Here is a 22,112-nt window from a genome sequence, read left to right as displayed (position 1 = left end):
TTTGGCTATGAGTATGGTATGTATTTCATCCTACAAGTCAGGTATACACAGATATTCCATGTCAACATCTCCTCTGGCACAAATTTCAGAATTATGGTTTTAGTCACCATATTGACTCTTCCAAATTTCAAGTTTCATACTGGAAGTTTCCAACAAATTCTCTCCCTACACTCTCCAAGGCAGAGCCTGTGTTTATTTTGACAATAATTAATATACCAGGTAAAAACACTTTTTGACTTTAAAAGCAAACAACAGAGTGGTTAGAAGGATAACTAAGCAGTGTGGATTCCTTCTTCATTGGGCTGATGAATATTAAATGGCTAGTAATTATCTTATCTAAAACTGAAGCACAGGCAGAAAAAACTGATTTGCTTTGAAGGTAAACTCATGAGGAGAATCTCAGATTCCAAAAGATTCCAAGAGAATCATCCAGACATCCAGAGTTGCATCCCAAATAAAAGATATTAGTGAGATCACTGTGTTCTTCTTAATAATGTTATCTTAATTCTCACAATTCTCACTTAAAAAATAATAACAATAATAAAGCCCCTCCCCTTCAAATTCCTATGGGAATATATCATATTTCTTCTCACTCACAGTGTAGCCAAGTCATGGGAAGGCCAAGAGTGCAGACTCTTCATTCATCCATTCATCCTCCCTTGTACTTTAATGAGGGCAGGAGATTTCTCCCGGCAGATCAATTTGCCTTCAGGGCATGTTAGTAAATCTGGTATTTTCAATTGCTAATTGCTGCTATGATCACTTTCTTTAAAAGTGACTCACAGCATATGGTCCACATAACTGCCATCTTCTGTTCTAAGAAAGCATCAGTCACGGGGGGATTAAAAACTTGGAAAGTCTGGGGATTGTTGTGTTTAGGCTAAACTTTTCTAGTTGCTGCCTTTGCAAATTAACCACCCTTGGCCCTTCCTGAAACATGCTGGAGCCATCCCACTTTAGGAATTCCAATTTGCCATGAGAAGTTACCCACAGAGGGTATGAACATGTTTGAGAGCTGTATGAAACCCACATTCCTCAGGACACAGGAATTCAGGTGTTTCTGGCTTTAAAAAGCTGCAGCCGCATCACAAAACCCTGAAGTGTGGCAGGGTCCTCTTTCAGCAGTATCGAATACTCTACAGATCAGGAATAAATATATCATACTTTCAGATGTCTGCTTTTGAGAGCACTGCCTCCTGAACAACTCAGGGTTGCTCCCTATGATGTGCTGCAGGTCCACACTGACAGCTTTACTCTGCTTCTCAGACCTCACTTCTGAATCTGTTCTGTTTTTCTCCTTCCCATTTCATTTAACGAAGTTTGTCTTTTCAAAATACAAGGGGAAAAAGTAGAATTTGAAAATACTAACAATGCCAGAACCCCTTCTAGACAAAGGTCGTCATATCGAGGCTGCAACCTTACCCTTAACCTTAACCCTATACCTTTAAACCTGCTATAAAAAGATCAGTTAGAATCAAACTTCCCCTATCATTACTGGTTTCTGTATGACAGAAGGAAGAAAGAACTTCCTCTTGAGGAAGAAGAGGAGGGAAGTTACAAGCCCGTTACAGCAGAGAACAACTTTTCGACAGCAACAAAGGAAAAAAAGAAGTGGGAATAAGAATGTCAGAAAATCTCATCTATGCTGACTTGAACTTGACTGAATCAAGAAGGTCTAGGCTACAGAAGGACATCAATGTCCAAGGTAGGTCAATCTGTCTGCACTGAACTTTGTTTTCTTCAGCCTCCCTCAGAGATATTTTGAAAGAGGGTGGCACCAAAGCCCCAAAGGGGGTGAAAGAAATATAGAGGGCAAAGCTGTGAAAAATTTGCAGGTGGGGTCAATTTTTAGTTTATTTTTTAACCAGAATAAAGGAAATCGTTATAAGGTCTACTTTTCATTTGTCAAGGTGCAAATATGAAGGAGAGTTTCTTGTGTGGTATTAAGAGGTCCGATTTAAGAAATTACTCCACAGCTGAACGTTACTCGATCTCCTGATCCAGGTCTGTTCTTATGTAGCATACTCTGATTCTTACAGCAAACTGATCAGAGGGTTGAGTTCCTCATGTTTCCATTGTTTGAAGCAGTCTCATCCATAGTACAATGCTGCTTGCTGAGCATAGCAAGCATTGTTTTGGGTTTTCTCCCTCCTGGGCTTGCCGGTGCATGCTGCTTGTTTAAGAAATCAAGCATAAAATATTTCATGAACAGATTCAATTTGATTTAGTACAATGATTTTGCAAAATTCTTACCTAAATCTTATCTTAGCAGTAAGAATTATTATGTAAATTTTTGCACTGTTTTTGCTACATCTGCATAAAATTACATCCTAAAATGACAGACATTATAGATTTCATCTCCGAATTTCTTTTTTTTTTTTTTTCCCCTCTTTCTCTGTTTAACAGAGAAAGACAGTTGGGTAAGACAGTCAGAGACCTTAGACATTTTTTTCCACTTCTGTTTAGATTTAAAGTGTGTGTTCATGTTTCCTCTGTCACTGTCCGCACTGAACTGATGATAAAACAGATCTTTTTTCTGCTTATAGCAAGTCCTTTATTGTTTGAATACAGTGGACAAACATATTATTGTGTCAAAGTTAAACACTGTCACATGAATTGCATCAGTTGCTGCCATGTGTTTATCATTTCTCATAATTGCAGTTATTTTTATTACATTTAAATCGTTTCTCTTCTTTTTCTGTTCCCCATTATTTTTGCCTGCTTTTAGATTCTACATACGCAGAACTGAATGTGCAATCCCTAGACACAAGTGCTGTAGCTAGCTATGCATCATTTGGTGAGTTTTCAGCTGTCTGCTATACTGATATGAATTTAAACAATGTGAAGAGAGGAGTCCATTCCTTGTTTTCAAGAAATGAAGTGATATAAAACCACATGGGACCACATGGAGACAGGAATATACACTTGACTGCTTTATGAAGCCAAAGTAAGGAGCATCTGATGTGTTGTATTATATGCAACTAAACACTTCTTGGATTCACTGGCATAGGAACACAAGATTTATGGGCAGTATCAAGAAATCACATCGCCCAACCTCTATCTGCAATGGCAGTCAAAGGTGTACAACTACTGACGAGTAAGAAGAGCGTAGGCATATATGCTATCTTCCTGTAATAACTTTCACATGCATCCAACTACTCAAGGACTTCCTGAGGCAGATGTGTTTCTATTTGCTTACCATTGGTGGATTTCTCTTTTATGAACTTGCCCAATCTCCCCTTGATTCCATACACAGCCCTGATTTCTATAACATCCTTTGACAAGGAGATCCACAGTTCTTTTAAATATGCAGTGAAGAACCGGCTCCATTTGTCTATTCTGAGCTGGCCTACTATTTCAGCTAATGCTCCCTGAAAGAAACAGTAAGCAGCTAAACCCAATCCAAGGTCTCCATGATATTCAGGATTTTATAGTGGGTACCATATTATAGTACCCACTAGGTTCCCTGGTACAGTCTTAGAACAAAGGAAAACACTTCTTTACTCTGAGGGTGGTCAAACAGTGGAACAGGTTTCCCAGAGAGAGATTGTGGAGTCTCCATCTGTGGAGATAGTCAAAACCTGACCTCACAGTCCTGAGCAACCTGCTCTACCTGAACCTGCTTGAGCGAGGGAGTTGAAGTACGTGATCTGAAAAGGTCACTTCCAACTTAAATGATTCTGTTATTGTGTGATCAGCTGAAGTTCACAGATCTACTCTAGCTTTTTTATTTATTTATTTATTTATTTATTTATTTATTTGTGGGCTTAGCTCACATTAGATGTGTTACCTTCTAATTCCTGGGTACAAAGGTAGTTTTAAGAGAGGGATTACAAAACTGCATTAGTAATCCAGCTGTCTCACACCTAACTTGTCTTGGAATTTTTTACTGCACCCATTTGTGTATTTGGGCCACATTCAAGAAACTCTTCACACAAAACTGTCCTGAAATGGGAGATCCACCCAGTTCTTATTCAGTCAACCCTGATTAAAGGATTAATTTAATTTCTCTGCTATAGTCTTATCTTCTGAATACTTCATGGATACCATACAATCCACCAGCCTACAAAGCTCCATAAAGTTACCTTCTCTCATTGTGTTTAAAGACAGGTTGAGAGGTAATTCTGATGGTTTTTGCTTCTCAAGTTCTTAGCTGTCTAATTATTTTTATATATGATTTTTATCTTCCCACCATTTGTGATGCTTTCTATTTCTTTCATTTGGTGTTTACAGCTTTGTAAATTTTATGTTTACAGCTTTGTAAAGTTTACCATCTGTTTCTAATAGCCTTGTCTGCTTCCTTTTATCTGTTCCCAGATCATTCTTAGTAAGTGGCTTATATTGTCCACACGCTGCCACGATGTTATCCTTTAATAATATATGCTCTGCCTGTATGGATTTTATTCTCTTCTAGCAGCACTTTACAACTTCCTTTTTATAAGAAGTGCCCTCTCCTTTATGTAGTTCCCCTCTTTTATCCATTAGCACTCTATTTTTCCTTTTGTAGTCTAGTACTATGCTGCCTCTTTTCCTCTTATCCACTTTCCCATATACATATTGGGGTACTCTTCGGTTAACAAACCGCAGGTGGCCAGAACCACCTGGGAAGTATTAGCACATTCTGTCTGCCTTCAGCAGGCAGATCTAGAAGACCACAGATCTCATGTAGGTTTAGCAACATCTTCCAGACATGTACAGTTATCTGATATTTGAGGCCATCTCGGATGACACAAAGCACACATTCTTTGGTGCCTGAGGCCTGGGTGTTTTAATCTAGGGCTGGACATTTTAGGTCTTCTCATCTTATTTCTTAGGCTTCTAGTATATAGAATCACAGAATCACTTGAGTTGGAAAAGAATTCTAAGATAATCAAGTCCAGCTGTGACTCAGGCATTCAGTTTAAATTTCACTGAAGTGCCTATGTGTATAAGGACTGATCTAAATGCTGAGCCAGAGCTCAAGGGATTCCTAAAAGGAAAAACAAACAAATAAAACCAACTGTCAGCTTTAAAAAAAGTCCACATGAAAGATCAACCACATTAAAAAGATCATGGGATATAGCAGAAAAGCAACTACCAAGTTTACAACTCACCCTCTTTGCCCAGCAGGAACGAATAGGAACAGAGGTGATTGACAGTGAGGTACAGCCAACTCTGCCTGGGCACACGCCCCTTCCAATAGCTCCCATAATAGTAATTGACCAATTTATCCACTTCTGGCATCCAAAACTGCTTCTGCATCTTCAGTTTGGCCTCTTTGAATTTACCTGGATCCATTTCACTCTGGGGTTGCTGACTCTTTTTCAAAGACTGTTTTAAAAGCAGTTCAGTTTAATACTGTATTAAATATGACAGCTTTTTACTACTTCACTAATTCAACTAGTAATGAATACATAGGCGTGAAAATGAGGTTATCACACAAAACAGACCAAGTATTGACTGCAGCTAGGGTGAAGATTCGGGTTGGTCTCCTCCTTTACATAAAACTATTTACTTTAAAGATCTAGGGATGATATACAGAATAACCTACATTTGTTCTACAGTTCCCAGTGGTCAAACGGACATCACAAACTTCAAAGACAGCAGAAGGGGTAAGTAAAATACTCTAGCAGATATGTGAAGCGGGAAGTGATGGAAAGCTGTCCTTTACCCTTTAATTCAGTGTCTGATGAGTTCAGTCAGCTTCCAAACATATCTTTTGACCCTCTTGAAGCTGCCTGTGCTCTGCAGTACCCACTGAGTTGACAGAGTAATGACTGACGCAAGGATCTCCTTGAAGTAAATCCAAAACCAAAAATACATAAACAACTGTCAAAACATAAAGATGAGACAGTTCAACATTTCTGAAAAAATGATATGGCAGGACCTTTATCTGATAGGCTGATTGGGTTTTCCTTCACTAATATTTTGAGAGGGCAGGTAAGGATGCCAGAGAGCACTGAATTCTAGCATCAGGTACAGCAGAATTTAACATAGTATTCTAGGCAGTATCAGAAGGGTTCAGTTGAATACCTATCATGGGAAAGAAAAAAAAAAATAACAGGTATGCACAAGAAGAACAAACATCAGAGGGAAAAACTTTGACTAACTTGAAGGAGTTGTCTCAATATGAGCCTGGAAAGGGCATCTTTGAATGACGATGAAACGTCCTACCACAGTTGTTTTCCTAATCCTTATTTTTTCTCTCTGTAGGTAAAAACTGTTGTTCCAGAACACATATTGGAATATTGATTGCTGTGATAATCCTCCTACTGGTCTTAGGGGTGGGGCTGACATTCCTGTGTAAGTTCAGCTAAAAATGTATTAACTGCAATTTACTTGTGGCTCACCCAAAGAATAACATCTAAATCATGACGAGTAAAACCAGTAGAAGCAGAAGGCTATTTTGATGGTTCAGGACAGTAACTGTTGACAAACCATGGTCATAGGAGAAATCTGTAAAGGAGTTGAATGGTTTTCCATTCTATGTTATCAAAAGAAAAATTCCAAAAGAAAAAAATCGGAAGCACAATCATCAAAATATACAATGTTCAAGCAATAAATCAAATCAAATCAAACAAATAAATCAAATAAATACAAATATGTTGAAAAAAAAGAAAGTAAAAATGAAATAATAATGATATTATGGTGGTTACCCATGAGAATATTTCAGAGATGATCTTGTATAACATCACTAGGATGTCTATAACACAAGAAATCTCTAACTGAATATGAATGAAAGTACATTTGAAAGAGGTTCCTGAGTTTTAGGGAATTTAAAGGAATTTGTTTGCACTTTACATAATCTAAATGCCACCCCATTTCTTTTCTCTCATCTTATTTTTGAGTTTACTGCTGGTAAATGAAGTTCTTTCTTTTAATATTTTGTCTCTTTTACTGTTTGTCTCAGGTATGGAGCCTGCATACCATGCTGAACCATGAACAGCATGAACTATGCTGTTCTGGTACAAGTTTGTCAGAACTCTCTTGAATCCAATCTTTTTTCTCATTTTATTTTGTTTTGTTTTGTTTTATTTTATTTTATTTTATTTTATTTTATTTTATTTTATTTTATTTTATTTTATTTTTTGTTTGTTTTCAATGAATTTATTGATTCTGGTTTCAAGTATAATAATTCTACCACTATAATATTTAGTCTATAGTTTCTTTACCGTAGTTACTAATACATTTTTTGTTCAACTCCAAATAACCTCAGAAATGCCTCTTGAAACTTTATTCTATACAATTCAGTAACTAATAATCAGCTGAACTAAAAACAGCTGTTCATGGCAGGGGCCGTTGTATTTTTCAACAAGTAACTGGAAAGCTGCCTGGCAGAGAAGGACCTGGGAGTATTGGTCAATAGCTAGCTGAATATGAGCCAGCAGTGTGCTTGGGTGGCCAAAAATGTCAAGAGCATTCTGGCTTGTATCAGAAACAGTGTGGCAAGCAGGACTATGGAAGTGATTGTCCACCTGTACTCAACTCTGGTGAGGCTGTACCTTGAATAGGGCATTCAGTTTTGGGCCCCTCACTACAAGATGGACATTGAGGTGCTGGAGAGTGTCCAGAGAAGGGCAACGAAGCTGGTGAAGGGTCTAGAGAACAAGTCTTAGGAGGAGTGGCTGAGGGAGCTGGGGTTATTCAGCCTAGGGAAAAGGAGGCTCAGGGGAGACCTTGTCTCTCTCTACAACTACCTCAAAGGAGGTTGTAGCAGGGTAGGGATCGGTCTCGTCTCCCAAGCAACAAGTGATAGGACAAGAGGAAATGGCCTCAAGTTGTGCCAGGGGAGGTTTAGTTGAATATTAGAAAAATTTTGTCACTCCAAGTGTTGTAAAACATTGGAACAGGCTGCCCAGTGAAGTAGTTGAATCACCATCCCTGGAGGTATGTAAAAGATGTGTAGACGTGGCACTTAGGGATATGGTTTAGTGCTAGGTTAACAGTTGGGCTTGATGATCTTAGAGGTCTTTTCCAACTTAAATGATTCTGTGATTCTGATTCTCTGATGTACAGCTGAGTTTTCCCAAGCAGAGAAGCTTGGAGAATATGTAGATTTAGTTATTGCTACACAGAGCCAGCTGGAAAAACAAAATCCTCCTCTAGCCTGTTAATTGTGAGTGATCCCTGAACTCAGTTCTTTCAAGATCTAAACTCTTGGGGAAGTTGCTAAAACTGAAAAACCAAAGGCTTGAGAAGACTTGAAAAATACATAAAAACACATGACCCACTCTAGTAAACATAAGCTTTAGTAAAGCATAACTTTAGCTCATCTGAGGCCTCAAAACCACTTTCTTCACCCTCGCAGATTTTTTTTCCTTTTTCTCTGTGATAGTCATACAGTCCAGTTAGTCATCAGATAATAAAAATGAAGTTGTAAGCCTCTCTCCAAAGTCCCTTTTTTGCGGAGTCAGAAGCCTGCCATGGAGCACAAATCCCTCACAGCCACTATGTCAGAAGAAACAGGGAAAATAATCATAGAATCATAGCGTGGCTTGGGTTGGAAGGGACCTTAAAGATCATCTAAGTCTAATGCCCCTGCCATAGACAGGGATGCCACGCACTAGATCAGGTTACCCAGGGCCCCATCCAATCTGGTCTTGAACACATCCAGGGATGGAGCATCCACAACTTCTCTTGGCAACCTGTTCCAGTGTCTCACTGCCCTTACAGTGAAGAATTTCCTCCTTATGTCTAGTCTAAATCTATCCTCTTTTAGTTTAAGACTATTGCCTCTTGTCCAATCATTATCTACACAAGTAAAGAGTCCTTCTCCATCTTTTTTATAAGACTCCTTTAAGTATTTAAAGGCTGCAAGGAGGTCTTCCCAGAGCCTTCTCTTCTCCAGGCTGAACATCCCCAGCTCTCTCAGCCTTTCTTCACAGGAGATGTGCTCCAGCCCTCTGATCATCTTTGTAGCCCTCCTCTGGACTTGCTCTAACAGGTCTACATCCTTCTGGTGCTGGGGGTCCCACACCGGAATGCAGTACTCCAAATGGGGCCTCACGAGGGCAGAGTAGAGGGGGAAAAATCACTCCCTTGACCTACTGGTCACTCCTCTCTTGATGCAGCCCAGGATGCAGTTGGCCTTCTGGGCTGCAAGTGCTCACTGCTGGCTTACATCGAGCTTTTTGTCCACCAGAACCCCCAAGTCTCTCTCCACGGGGCTGTTCTCAATGAGTGCTTCTCCCAGTCTGTCCTCATGTCTGGGATTGCCCTGGCCCAGGTGCAGCACCTTGCACTTGGACTTGTTGAACCTCATTCGGTTCACATGGCCCCACTTCTCCAGCCTGTCCAGGTCCCTCTGGATGGCATCTCTTCCTTCTGTTGTATCAACCATACCACTGAGCTTGGTGTCATCTGCAGACTTGCTGAGGGTGCAATCAATCCCATCGTCTACATCATTAATGAAGATATTGAAAAGCACCAGTCCCAAGACAGATCCCTGAGGGACACTGCTCATGACTGCCCTCCACCTGGACATAAAGCCATTGATTTTCTGGGTGTGACCATCAAGCCAATTCCTTATCCACCAGACGGCCCACCCTTCAAATCCATATCTTTCCAATGTAGAGATTAGGATGTCATGTGGGACCACATTAAAGGCCTTATAGAAGTCCAAGTAGATAACAGTCAGTCTTCCCTTTTTGACCGATGCAGTCACTCCATCATAGAAGGCCACCAGATTGGTCAGTTTCCAGGTACCTGTTGGATTGCCTTTAAAGAGGGGTTCTTGATTTTGTTCAGAGGAAAAATAGTAAAAATAATAAAATAATAAAAATACTAATTCTCTTGGTGAAGCCATGTTGGCTGTCCCGGATCATCTCCTTGTCCTGCCTTAACATTGACTCCAAGAGGACCCATTCCATGATCTTGCCAGGCAGAGAGATGAGGCTCACCTGACTGTAGTTCCCCTAGTGTTCTTTTCTACCCTTTTTAAAAATGGGAGTGATGTTTCCCTTTTTCCAGTCACCATGGACTTTGCCTGACTGCCGTGATTTTTTCAAATATGATGGAGAGTGGCTTGGCAACTACATAAGCCAATTCCCTCAGGACCCTGGGATGCATGTCTTCAGGGCCCATAGACTTGTAATTGTTAAGTTGCATCAGGAGGTCACAAACTTGCTCTTCACTTACAGTGGGAGGGACTCTGGTCCTCCAGCCCCTGCCTAGAGGTTTGAGGACTTGAGATAGGTGGGAAGCCTGACCACTGGTGAAGACCAAGGCAAAGAAGTTGTCAAGGACCTCTTCCTTCTCCACATCTGTTGTTACCAGTTCTCCCTCTTCATTTGTCAGAGTTGGTACACTCTCCTTAGTCTTTCTTTTGCAGCCAATGTACCTGTACAACCCGTTCTTGTTATTCTTTGCATCCCTCCCCAAGTTTAGTTCTGTCAGTACCTTGACTTTCCTGATCCCATCCCTGCACATCCGGACAGCATTTCTGTGCTCTTCCCAGGGTACGTGGCCCTGTTTCCACTGTCTGTGCTTTTTCTTCTTTTGCCTAAGTTTGGCCAGCAGGTTCTTGTTCAACCATGCTGTTTTCCTACTTGCTTGATATATTGCATATGGGAATAGAGAGCTCTTGCTCTCTAAGGAAAATATCCTTAAATAGTTGCCAGCTCTGAACAGATCCCCTGTCCCTAAGGACTATGTCCTGTGGGATCTCAGCCACTAATTCTGTGAAAATAAGGTAATTTCAGCTTAGGTATCTGCTTTAAAACCTACAGTGAAGACTGTTGTCTCTTTTTGATCTCAGGGTGCAACACTCTTTGGAAATCTGCTCCACAGTATAGTACTACCATTTTTTTCAGTGGAGGAGGAAATAGGGGAGGAGTAGATATTCTTTGTGGAGTGATAGTGAAGATCGAAAAGGTCTAGAAGAACTTTGACACTCTGTGGCAATATGGTCAGCTATTCAAAACAGAAATTACTGTCATCTTATTTCCAGACCATCCAACCACAAGCAGCCCACAGGACAGAGAAACACTCTCCATGACCTATGATAAGGCACAAGGTAGGTAATCATCTGTGGTTCAAAAGGCAGTTTCCAGGTACCTGTCAGATTGCCTTTTAAGAAGGGTTCTTGATTTTTTTCAGAGGAAAAATAATAAAAATAATAAAATAATAAAAATACTAATCTGACAAAAAAAAAAGTCATTAATAACTCAGAGAATATGCTCTCAAGGCCAAACAGCAATATTTTCATCTTTGAAAGTAGTGCTTGCTCAACACTACATTATTGCTTCAGAGGGAGGAAGAACTGACTTCCTCCCTTCATGGTAGTGCAGAGGAGCCTGTGGCTAGATGAGTGGACATTAATACAATGGTCCTTTTGGTATCACAGCATAGTAGTGAGCATGCTGGATCAATGCATATGTATTGCTTTCAAATACCCCTCCATTCTCAGCCTTTTAACTAAGTGTAATTTCTTTTTGATGTTTAAGGGCTGCTGAGTAACTAACAAAACTCTATCACACAGTCTCTGTCTCATTGAATTGTATCACCCTTTCCAAGTCTCATTCTCTGTCCTTCTGTTCCTAGCAACAGGGAGAAATATTCTTTCTTTCAGTAGCACCACTTTTGCCATATATTGAAACGGGCAAATAAGATGTTTGAAAACTGAAAGCTGCTTTTTGCCCCAAGCTTTTCTCTTTACTTCCTGAGCAAAGTTTTAAAAGACTGGATAATGTTATCCATGATCCTACTTCTCTGACTCATGCATAGAGACTAATGAGCTTGTATTAGCTATAGAGATTGGCAGGGATCCCTGGCGGCCTGCTGAAAATTATGAACAGAACCACAAGGGTACTTTTCTGGCTGTAATTTACTCTTTTTTATTTTTCTTTTTTTTTTTTTGTAATGGGATCATTTTGTTTGTTTGAACATGGGATTTTCCACTTTTTTCCCTCCTATAGATTGCCCCCAACATTGGAAAAGAAATGGGAAAAAATGCTACTTCTTTTCTCAAACTGCAGAAAGAAAAAACTGGAAAGCTTTCCATGATGAATGTACTGGCATGCACTCAGAACTGGTGACCATTGACAACAAGAAAGAACTGGTGAGATCTAAATCCATGAGGCTGCTTCTAGGGTTGTTTGACCCGTATGTCAAAGACCTCGTGGGTTACTGGTGTCTTCTTATGTTAAATGTCTCTGGGGGCCTATAAACACTCACATACACCAAGCACCTCTGTAAGGTAGAAAAAGCCTTCACAGTAAGATGCATTTTGGCATCTTACCCTCTTAAAGTCTTGCATCTAGAAGCTTCTCTCCTCAAAGGTGTTCCCATGGGAAGGAAAAAATTCTCTTCCTACATGATGTATGCCTTAAAGGGATTTAGCACACAAACCAAGACCAAATGAATCAAACAGACATTTTTGGTCAGAGACATCACTTTGAGAAAAACCGAAGAGGCCTTCCCATCACAGTCAGAACAAAAAAGTGTCTCCAGGTATTAAGTCACATCTGGCTAACTACAATGTACAGCTTTAATAGTATCAGGAGTGTATTATTTTATTTAGTCTGTTCCTAAGAAGCCTCAGGAAGAGGGATGAGATTAAATAAGAATGAAAGAATTCAGCCTCTGAAGCTGCGGAAAGAGATAGTGTAGCTAGATCCATACCGTTCTTTCTATGTTGGCTATTTAGTACTAAAATTTCTGTGCACGTCCAGTGAAGAAAATATAATTTGGAAGTATTAGCATTGTGTTTTTTTTCCCGTCTAGGATTACCTTATTTCACAATCCACAAATCATTATTACTTACTTGGTCTCCAGTACAATGAAAGCAAGAAGAATTGGGAGTGGATTAACGGCAGAGAACACAGCACAGACATGTAAGCTTATTCCAGCAAATCACTGTGATGAATGTCTAGAAACTGTCACAAATGCTCCAGGGCCAACACAGTGTGCAAGCAAAATCAGGGTTTTGAAGCATACTGATTCCTTGAGATTCAGGTGCTACAGTACCTCCTAATGACAATTCAAAGGGAGTCCATGGCTGAATCAGGCATGTCAGATCAGGATGGCAAGACAGGGCACAGCTACAGTTCTGCTGGCAAAGGAGGTATCTGACTAAATGGAGTTCAGTGAAGAGAGGAAGGATACACCAGGCAGATATAAAAGAGACTGTGATCTTAGCATCATTGAATGGAGCATAACAAAGAAGAGAAAGGTCTCTGCATGGGAAAGCATAGCCCATATACTTCTGTTGAGGATGAGCGAAAAAAAATTAAGGAGCTGGGAGGGAGACCGCATGAACCGCATGAAGTTCAATAAGAGCAAGTGCCGGGTCCTGCACCTGGGAAACCCTGGCTGCACGTACAGACTGGGCGATGAGACGCTGGAGAGCAGCCTAGAAGAGAGGGATCTGGGGGTCGTGGTAGACAGCAAGTTGAATATGAGCCAGCAGTGTGCCCTGGCGGCCAGGAGGGCCAACCGTGTCCTGGGGTGCATCAAGCACGGCATCGCTAGTAGGTCAAGGGAGGTGATTGTCCCGCTCTACTCTGCGCTGGTGCGGCCTCACCTCGAGTACTGTGTGCAGTTCTGGGCACCACAGTATAAAAAGGACATGAAACTGTTGGAGAGTGTACAGAGGAGGGCTACGAAGATGGTGAAAGGCCTGGAGGGGAAGACGTACGAGGAACGGCTGAGGTCACTGGGCCTCTTCAGCCTGGAGAAGAGGAGGCTGAGGGGAGACCTCATCACAGTCTACAACTTCCTCGTAAGGGGGTGTCGAGAGGCAGGAGACCTTTTCTCCATTAACACCAGTGACAGGACCCGCGGGAACGGGGTTAAGCTGAGGCAGGGGAAATTTAGGCTTGACATCAGGAGGGGGTTCTTCACAGAGAGGGTGGTTGCACACTGGAACAGGCTCCCCAGGGAAGTGGTCACTGCACCAAGCCTGTCTGAATTTAAGAAGAGATTGGACTGTGCACGTAGTCACATGGTCTGAACTTTTGGGTAGACCTGTGCGGTGTCAAGAGTTGGACTTGATGATCTTTATGGGTCCCTTCCAACTCAGGATATTCTATGATTCTATGATTCTATGAGACCCTCTGATGAGGCAGTCTCCGTTACAACTGACAAAGACATAGGCTGCAAGGCGAGGTGACACACTGTCTTTCATGTAAATGATACTATTCACTGCCATTGCATCTAACTGGGTCAGGAATGAAACTAAATCTGACTTTCTCTCCCTGTTCAGGTTTAATATAACAGGACCTATAACAGGACCTCCTGACTACTTCTGCACTGTTGTTGGCTTTGGCGAAGTGTCAACTGCACCTTGCTATGAATCCTCAACAACAAAAAATATGTGTGAAAAAGGTGCAAGTATTTCAGAAAAGGCAGAAGAGGAGCGACAAAAAACAGATTCAAGTAGGAACCTTACTCCCAGTTTTGTGTAGGAACACCAGATGGAATTTGTCTCATTTTATCTGCTTAAATATCTAATCAAAGGAATCTCTCACCCTTCTGTCTAGACACCTTGCCAAGCTTAGCACATTTTTTGCTAAGAGAGGTGTCAAAGACTGGATGGATGAGCCTCTGGAAGAACCTTAATTTTTACACATTAGGAACCTGGATGACTTGCTAACGTCAGAAGCCTGACTTTTAGGGAACCACTGTTTGGTGATGAGTCCTGCCTTGGTGAGAGGTGTGATCACATACAGATCCTGTTTCTCATAGACACATGCATACACACTTCTACATCCACAGTCCTCCTTGTGCACAAGGAGGCACTTTGAAGCATTGCCATGCACTGGCCTTCTCTGCAGCTGCAAGTAAAGTTTAAGATGTATTTATATTTTGGATCCTGCAGACAAGTGCAACCACACCCAACCTTATGTGTTATAGACAAGATTGACAGGAGAAAAAAATGACCAGAAAACCCTAAGCAAGTACTTACCAGCACTGGATACCAGATCTCTGGGGGGCTAAAATGTGATTGCCTACAAAAAGTGAAATGATCCTACGCCACAGACCTCTGCATAAAATCATCAGCAGTCCTGTGTAGGTCAAGGAAAGAAAGTCAGAGTTAGACTTAATCCTGATGGGAAAGTGCACAGGATGAAGAGCAGTAGAGACAACCAAAAGTTGAAAAACAGAGTCACAATAATAGTTAGCTGGACAGAAAGTTGTTACTGAAAACAAAGGTACCTGTGAAGAAGCTGGTGAGAGATGTGAGAGCGGCCTGCAGAAAATGACATCACAGCAGATTCTCCTGCTTTTCTCAGGATAATGGAGAAATATATACGTGAAGGTTTTTCTGGCACTGACATGTCAGAGCCAATACAAGAAAGAGGAGGTACCAGTGGAGCAGAGACATGACCAGCAAATGGTGAATGCTACCAGAGCTCTTCCAATGTCTTTCAGTGGCTCTTGGGACTCTGGTGCTTTTGTGACTCTAAGGATTGTCATTTTTACCATCTCCTTTGAGGCAGAAACACTCTTACTTCAAATTGTGTCAAAGTCAATTCATGGCTCTCTCCAACATCTGCAGGATGGAGAAAGATAAACAGATTTGTGAATTCTTCAATGAAGTGCAGTGACGGCATGCTTACTCATTGGAAGAAGAAGAAAAAAAAAAGGAAAAAAAAAGGAAGAAAAGAAAGAAAAATGTCTTCTCTTAATCAACAATTGCTATTAAAAATGTTGTGGCCAAGGCTAATGAACATAGAATTATGCAGGAAACATTCTCTCATTCTTACTTGAAAGCACATTCTGATGTCTCTGAGACAAGCAATACTTCTTAATGGCCTTATTCATCAAGTGTCCTTTAAAGCATATTTGTAGTTCCTTCACTAACCTTTAATCACCGAAGAACAAAGTAAGAACATAAATGTAATACAATAATCTCAGTGGCCCAAACCAGAGTCTAAAGGGACTTCAGAAGGAAGATGGGGCTGTTTGTTTGTACTCAGTTTACTGAAGGGGGTGGGAGATAGCTCTGCATTGTACTACAGAGAAGTCTGGAAGAGAGCTGCCTTTTAATTTTCGTATTCTAGCTGCTGTGCTTTAATTGGGTGGGCTCTGATGAAGGAGGCAGGGGATATATCACTTCCCTAGGAGCCACTGGACCTAATGCAAATTTGGAGGCTTCAGAAAGCAGCAGAACTAAGCAGCTACATATCAGAGGTGAAAGAAACGAGGAAGTGGCCCTAAGGTCACTGTGGGACAACATGAAGTCCTTCAAATCCAGAAAGTCAAAGGAGTAAGAAGAGAACACTGTCTACAAAGAAATATCTAACAAGTGAGGAAGTTTGATTTAAACTGGTTTATTTACTCAGCCTCAGTGCTTCCTTTGCTCACAAGTCTTATCTTTCTCTGGATTTGTTATCTTACATTTTAAATAAACCTGAAGTTTACAGTTTGAGAGACTTTGGTTAGCTTTTGGCGTGTCCACCACAAGGAAAGGTGAAGTAACTCACACCAACTCAGCCTTGGTCGTGGTCTCATCCTGATGCCAAGGGCAGGGGAATCCCACACCAATCCAAACCTAGCCTCTCAGAACTTCTGTGGTTGGTGACTGCAGAGAATTACAAGGTTGGTTTTAATTCTTTCTGCAGTTGGGCAATGGGTCAACAGTCATTTGGCTAGGTCAGGCTGACAGTGTCAGCGTCATAGTGCACATCCTAGATACATGGCAGGCTCCAGGGTGCTTCATTCAATGACCATTATCAAGAAGAACCTGGGACTGAGAACTTAGTAGATGAGGGAAAGGCAGAGGATGTTTTTTGTATGGATTTTAGTAAAGCATTTGACACTGTGTCCCACAGTATTCTCCTGGAGAAACTGTCTGCTCATGGCTTGGACAGGTGTACAGTTCACTGGGTGAAGAACTGTCTGAGTAACTGGGCTCAGAGAGTCTTAGTGAATGGAGTTCAATCCAGCTGGCACCCAGTCACCAGTGGCATTCCCCAGGGCTCGGCCTTAGGGACAGTTTTGCATATAATTTTTATTAGTGATCCGAGTGAGGGGATTGAGTACACCCTCAGTAAGTTTGCAGACAATACCAAATTTGGCAGGAGTGTTGATCTGTTTGAGGGCAGGAAGACTCTGTGGAGGGATCTGGATAGGCTAGATCAATGGGCTGTGTCCAATTGAATGGCATTCAACAAGGCTAAGTAGCAGGTCCTGAACTTGGGTCATAAAAACCCTATACAGCAGTGTAGGCTTTGGAAAGAGTGGCTGGAAAGTTGCCCAACAGTAAAGGACCTTGGGGTGCTGGTCTGAACATGAACGAGCAGAGTGCTCGGGTGGGCAAGAAGGCATATGGTACCTTGGCCTGCATCAGAAATAGTGTGGCCAGCAGGACTAGAGAAGTAATTGTCCCCTTTTACACAACATTGGTGAGACTGCACCTCAAGTACTGTGTTCAGTTTTGGGCCCCTCACAACAAGAGGCATACGGAGTTGCTAGAGGGTGTACAGAGGAGAGCAATGAAGCTGGTGAAAGCACTGGAAAACAAGAGCTTTGAGGAGCGGCTGAGGGAACTGGGGTTGTTTAGTCTGGAGAAAAGGGGAGACCCCATTGCTCTTTACAATTGCCTGAAAGGAGATTATAGCAAGGTGGGTGTTGGTCTCTTCTCAGGTGACAAGAGATAGAGCATGAGGAAATGGCTTCAAGTGCACAAGGGGAGATCTAAACTGGACATTAGGAAGAATTTCTTATGATTCTATGACTCAAGAGGTATTCTTTAGGGTTTGTCCTATATTCATAGACCTATATCTAAGTTTGCTTCAAGAAAAATCACTTCAGCTGTTTTGCCTCTGATGAAGGGCAAAGGGAACCCAGGGTAGTCACAATGCAAAAAGTGGCCCTTTTGAAAAGGAAAGCATGCTCTTGACTAAAAGCACTACATTCATGACTTGGCCAAAACTATGAGGAGGGAGAGATGACACTCAAAGCACAAAACCAAAGCATATCACATTCTGGACAGTAGCTGTGTAGACATGAAAAGCAGTACAATTCAATTCAGAGAAAGGACAAAGACATCTTCCTGCTTACCAGTGTAGTAGCTGGCAGTCAGATGCAGAGCTGAAGTCTACCACAAAGACGCATCCTAGGGATCTCCTTTGTCAGAAGGACCATTCTTTGCAGCCCTGTCTGTAGCATCCTATTTACAGCTGAGCCAACAAAAGACAGTGTTTGTTTGGCTTAGGATAGCTTTCACACAAATGCACAGCAGCTTTAAAATTAAAATACCCTTTTCTTGCACCAAATTGTCCTATTCTTGCAACAGTAATATTCCCTACAGTCTATGCTAAGGCCATACACTATTTACATTGCAGTCACATATTGTTATAATATTCCACTGAAAATCTCTAAAACAATCTGAAAAATCACGTAAAAAATTAAATCAGGAAATACTAGATTTACCAACCACCATGTCTCGGGGGAGAAAGAGACAACCTCTTTACCTAAGAGACTATCTGGCAAGTCTAAACTACAAGAGATGCACAGCAAAGTGGTCTTTAGTGGATTAACTGGGTTATTCTGCACATTTACTGGTTGGGGGCAATATTCCTCCAACCTCGTTTCTCTGGTTGGTATGAGTTGTCTCTTCCACTTTTGTCTGTGATGGCACTGACATAAAAGCATGATTTCTGTGCAATTCCCCCCCATGCATGGTTTGATTTTAGATAACCTGAATGATCCCTTCATGGAAGAATCAACAAAGATAAATGGCTGAGTGCATGTTGAAGAGAAAATATGTGTGTATATATGCATATGTGTCGACACATATATACACATTAACCCTCTGAAAAGTTTCCTTGTTATTATGAGGTCTGGGACAAAACATGAAGATCAAACAAGCAGAAAAATAATACATGTTTAAAAAATATACATTTTTTTTTCAACTGTGCAGGAATCCTCTGAGAGAATACAGTACATTTAGAGAACAGTGGAGATGGACTAAGTGTAGTTTTAAAGAAAAACATGGAGTTTGCTGAAAAAAAAAAAAAGTAGTTTCTCTACACTAGACCTCAATACACCCTATTCTTTTTTGATAAATAAAATACAAACAGTTTTTTGTAAGGGAGATGAATTCAGAAGACTGGTGAGCAGAAAGGAGTGTATTGACCAATTCAACCCTCTGCTTAGCAACTACCAAACTTTAGCCAACTTTTAGAACATGCTTATAGTAAGATTCCTCAGCATTCCTGAACCACAGACAGACCTGCAGCAAGTTCCTGCTTATCAGGCCAGAGCATCTGGTGGAGTCGCATCTGGTGAAGTGGCAGTCCAGACTGAGGACTGCAGGGCGCTCTGGAATCTGGAGGCCCCCCTGGGCTTTGAGGGAAGAGTGGGCTGTCATGGGTTCAGGTGTGCCCTGCTCAAGGAACTGCTTGAGCAGATGGCTGGGCTGCAGCGAGAGAGCGGCAGCCTGAGGGGCTCCTGGGAGTCTCTGAGGGAGACAGATAGGAGGTGTCAACCTACCCCTACTGAGGCCCAGCAGCCCCCTCCTAAGTCCCTGCAAGAGGTAGTAGCTGATCCAGCTGCTCACCTGCAGGACAGAGGGCTTGACCTCCCACGAGAGGAAAGAGGCTGGACCCTCGTATCTGCTCAAAGCAGAAGGAGGTATCTGCCCCCAACACCCACGGTGCCACCAACCCCCACAGTGTCCCTGGGTAATAGATTCGAGGCTCTCGGGCAGGAAAAGGATGAAGGTCTGGACAGCAGTTGGAACCCAGGCCCCAAGAAGCATGTCAAGGATGAGGGAAGTACCAAGCATAGGGAGCGGGGCCGGTCGGGGCAATGCATCCAAGCCAGTGCCACAAAAACGGGCAGAGAGTCTTAGTAATCAGGGACTCCTTGCTTGGGGTTACCAAGGCTCCCGTTTGCCACCCGGATAACCTCTCCAGAGAGGTGTGTTGTCTTCCTGGAGTGCATGTCAGAGACGTTAGGAAGGCTCTGCCACAGCTCACTAAACCAGAGGACTACTATTCTCTTACTGTCATTCAGAATGGGTCCCAGGATGCTGCAACAAGGAAAATGAGTAACATTAAAAAGGACTTTGCATCCCTGGGCAGGATGTTGAAGGGATCAGGGGTGCAGGTAGTGTTCTCATCTGTCCTCCCGATGGGTGACTGGGACCCAGAAAGAAGGAGAACGGGACAGGTAAATGACTGGCTGAGGGGGTGGTGTCTAGACCAAGCCTTTGGGTATTTTGATCTTGGGCAGGCCTTTGAGAAGCCAGGTATGTGGGCTGCTGATGGACTCCGACTCAGCAAGTGGGGCACAAGTGTATTGGGGAGCAAGCTCTCTGGACTTATTACCAGGGCTTTAAACTAGGTTTGACAGGGGAAGGGAGAGGAGTTAGATGTGACAGAGGAGGGCTGGGGGACATTGTCACTGCTGTCACTGTTGAAGATAGTAGGGAAAAACCTCTGAGTTGTCCCATAGGGTTGTCTGAGGGCTCCTCAGAGAAGGTAATGCTCCCGATACCCCGTCTGGAATTTTCTTGTGTCCCTCCAGGGGTAACTGCACCTGCTGCTTCCCTAAAGTGCCTGTATACCAATGTGCGAAGCATGGGAAATAAACAGGGTGAGCTCGAGATCTGTGTATGGTCGCGGGGCCACGATCTCCTCGGGGAGATGAGATCATCATATGGAAACATCATGTTTCCATCGGAGCATACCACCTGGGGGACCGACATCCCTATATATCCCTAAGGATAATGTGGCCCTGGGGAGGAGAGCAGTGGGTGATAGCTTTAGGGGGGTATGGGAAAAAAAAATGGGTTTGGTGGGCCATTTTAAATTGGCTATTGATAAATCTGCACCATGGTGCTGGCAGCTCCTATATATAGATGCTTTCTTGGCTTTGATATATTGATGGGGCCGAGTGCTGCAAACTGTTTTAGGACCTTTTACTTTCAGGCTACCCACTTTAGATGGAAACACTATTTGCAGCAAGGTATGCTTTCAGGTAAACCCATCACTTACGCTCATGCTGCCCTTCTGGGGAGCTGTTGCTTTCACCCATTCCCCAGAATCAATAGAATGGGCAATAACTTTTTAACCACCCATCTATAGGCAGGAGGTCCCGCTATATGGTGATCTAACAGAAGAACAGAAACATGTTGCGTGGGTAATTGACAGATTGGCCGCATACAATACTGTGGATGGCAAGCGGTATACTATAACCCAAAATGGAAACAAACATTGTTAGATAGCAGTGAGGCCAATCTAGGCAGTAGGACAAACAGTATATGGTCCATTTAACACTCAGTTGTACAGAAGGGCATGTGTGTGCATATACCAACAACCAGGTTGTTTGCAAAGGGTTACTGACATGGATGGCCTATTGGGCCACAAAGGAGTTTATCAGCATTGTAAAACCTTTGTGGGGTAAAGAACTGTGAAAAGAAATATACTGCATTAGTTTGCAAAAACCAATCTGGATGTGATATGCGGATGTGCCTACAAAGTGTAATGCCTCTGGAACTGTCCACAACGCTGTAGTGATTGAATAACTAAAGAAGATACTATGACAAAGGCTACTCAAATATACACAGCTTCAGGGCAGTGATGAGCAACTGCAGCCAAAGCATGGGCTGCCAAGAAGAGAGAACAAGTGCCATTAAAAGCTTTGCAAGCAGCCTGTTTGAGTTGCCTTACTTGTTCCTGATTTAATCTTGTCCCTCTGTTAAAGGCTCAATTAAATGACGCTATGCTAGTGAAATATGGCAAGTCAATGATATGGGGCTCCTGCCAGCCTGGCAGGGCAAACACTTTGTATTCGTAGCTGTGGACATCCATTCAGGACTGCTGTTTGCCTATTCCACTATGCATTATAATCAGCATAGTATGCTTATACTTTTGACTGAACTAACCACTCAATACCAGGAGCTGAAACAAATACAAAGCAGCCAAGGCATCCACATTACCAGTACCATTGTGCAAGACTGTGTGAGAGGTTTATGAATTGAGTAGCTATACCACATTGCCTGCGACCTGCAGACCAATGGGTTAAGAGTGCTACAATGGATTATTAAATATTATTTGTGAAAATTAACCCCCTCTCATACCTGTCAGGCTGGAGGACGTTTAGCCAAGCATAGAAATTTCTTGAAAGATGTGTTGTAGGTATGAAGAAATCCGTACCAAAGTCTGGTTGGCACAGCAATG

At 42.2% G+C, this 22,112-nt stretch overlaps 1 protein-coding gene across 4 annotated transcripts; it reads left to right on the top strand.

The window, feature by feature from the left end:
* The first annotated feature begins 1,307 nt into the window (after nt 1–1,307).
* LOC308187573 (killer cell lectin-like receptor subfamily B member 1B allele C) lies at nt 1,308–16,351 on the top strand. Of its 4 annotated transcripts, XM_080575675.1 has the most exons (8): nt 1,308–1,705; nt 2,729–2,797; nt 5,544–5,591; nt 6,193–6,282; nt 10,928–10,993; nt 11,895–12,037; nt 12,703–12,812; nt 14,183–16,351. In XM_080575675.1, exons 1-8 carry the CDS (start codon nt 1,624–1,626, stop codon nt 14,382–14,384), a joined length of 810 nt encoding a protein of 269 aa, XP_080431801.1. In that variant the 5' UTR covers nt 1,308–1,623; the 3' UTR covers nt 14,385–16,351. The 4 variants fall into 4 exon arrangements, with proteins under 4 accessions (XP_080431801.1, XP_080431802.1, XP_080431803.1 ...); XM_080575676.1 differs by lacking the exon at nt 5,544–5,591 and having other exon boundaries at nt 1,520–1,705; XM_080575677.1 differs by lacking the exon at nt 6,193–6,282 and having other exon boundaries at nt 1,520–1,705.
* The last annotated feature ends 5,761 nt before the right edge of the window (nt 16,352–22,112 follow it).

The sequence above is a fragment of the Anser brachyrhynchus genome (genome assembly GCF_964034855.1).
Source record: "Anser brachyrhynchus genome assembly, chromosome: 1".
NCBI classification, from domain to species: domain Eukaryota; kingdom Metazoa; phylum Chordata; class Aves; order Anseriformes; family Anatidae; genus Anser; species Anser brachyrhynchus.
Note: the sequence above shows the minus strand (reverse complement) of the source record. Positions and strands in the feature narration are given on the sequence as shown.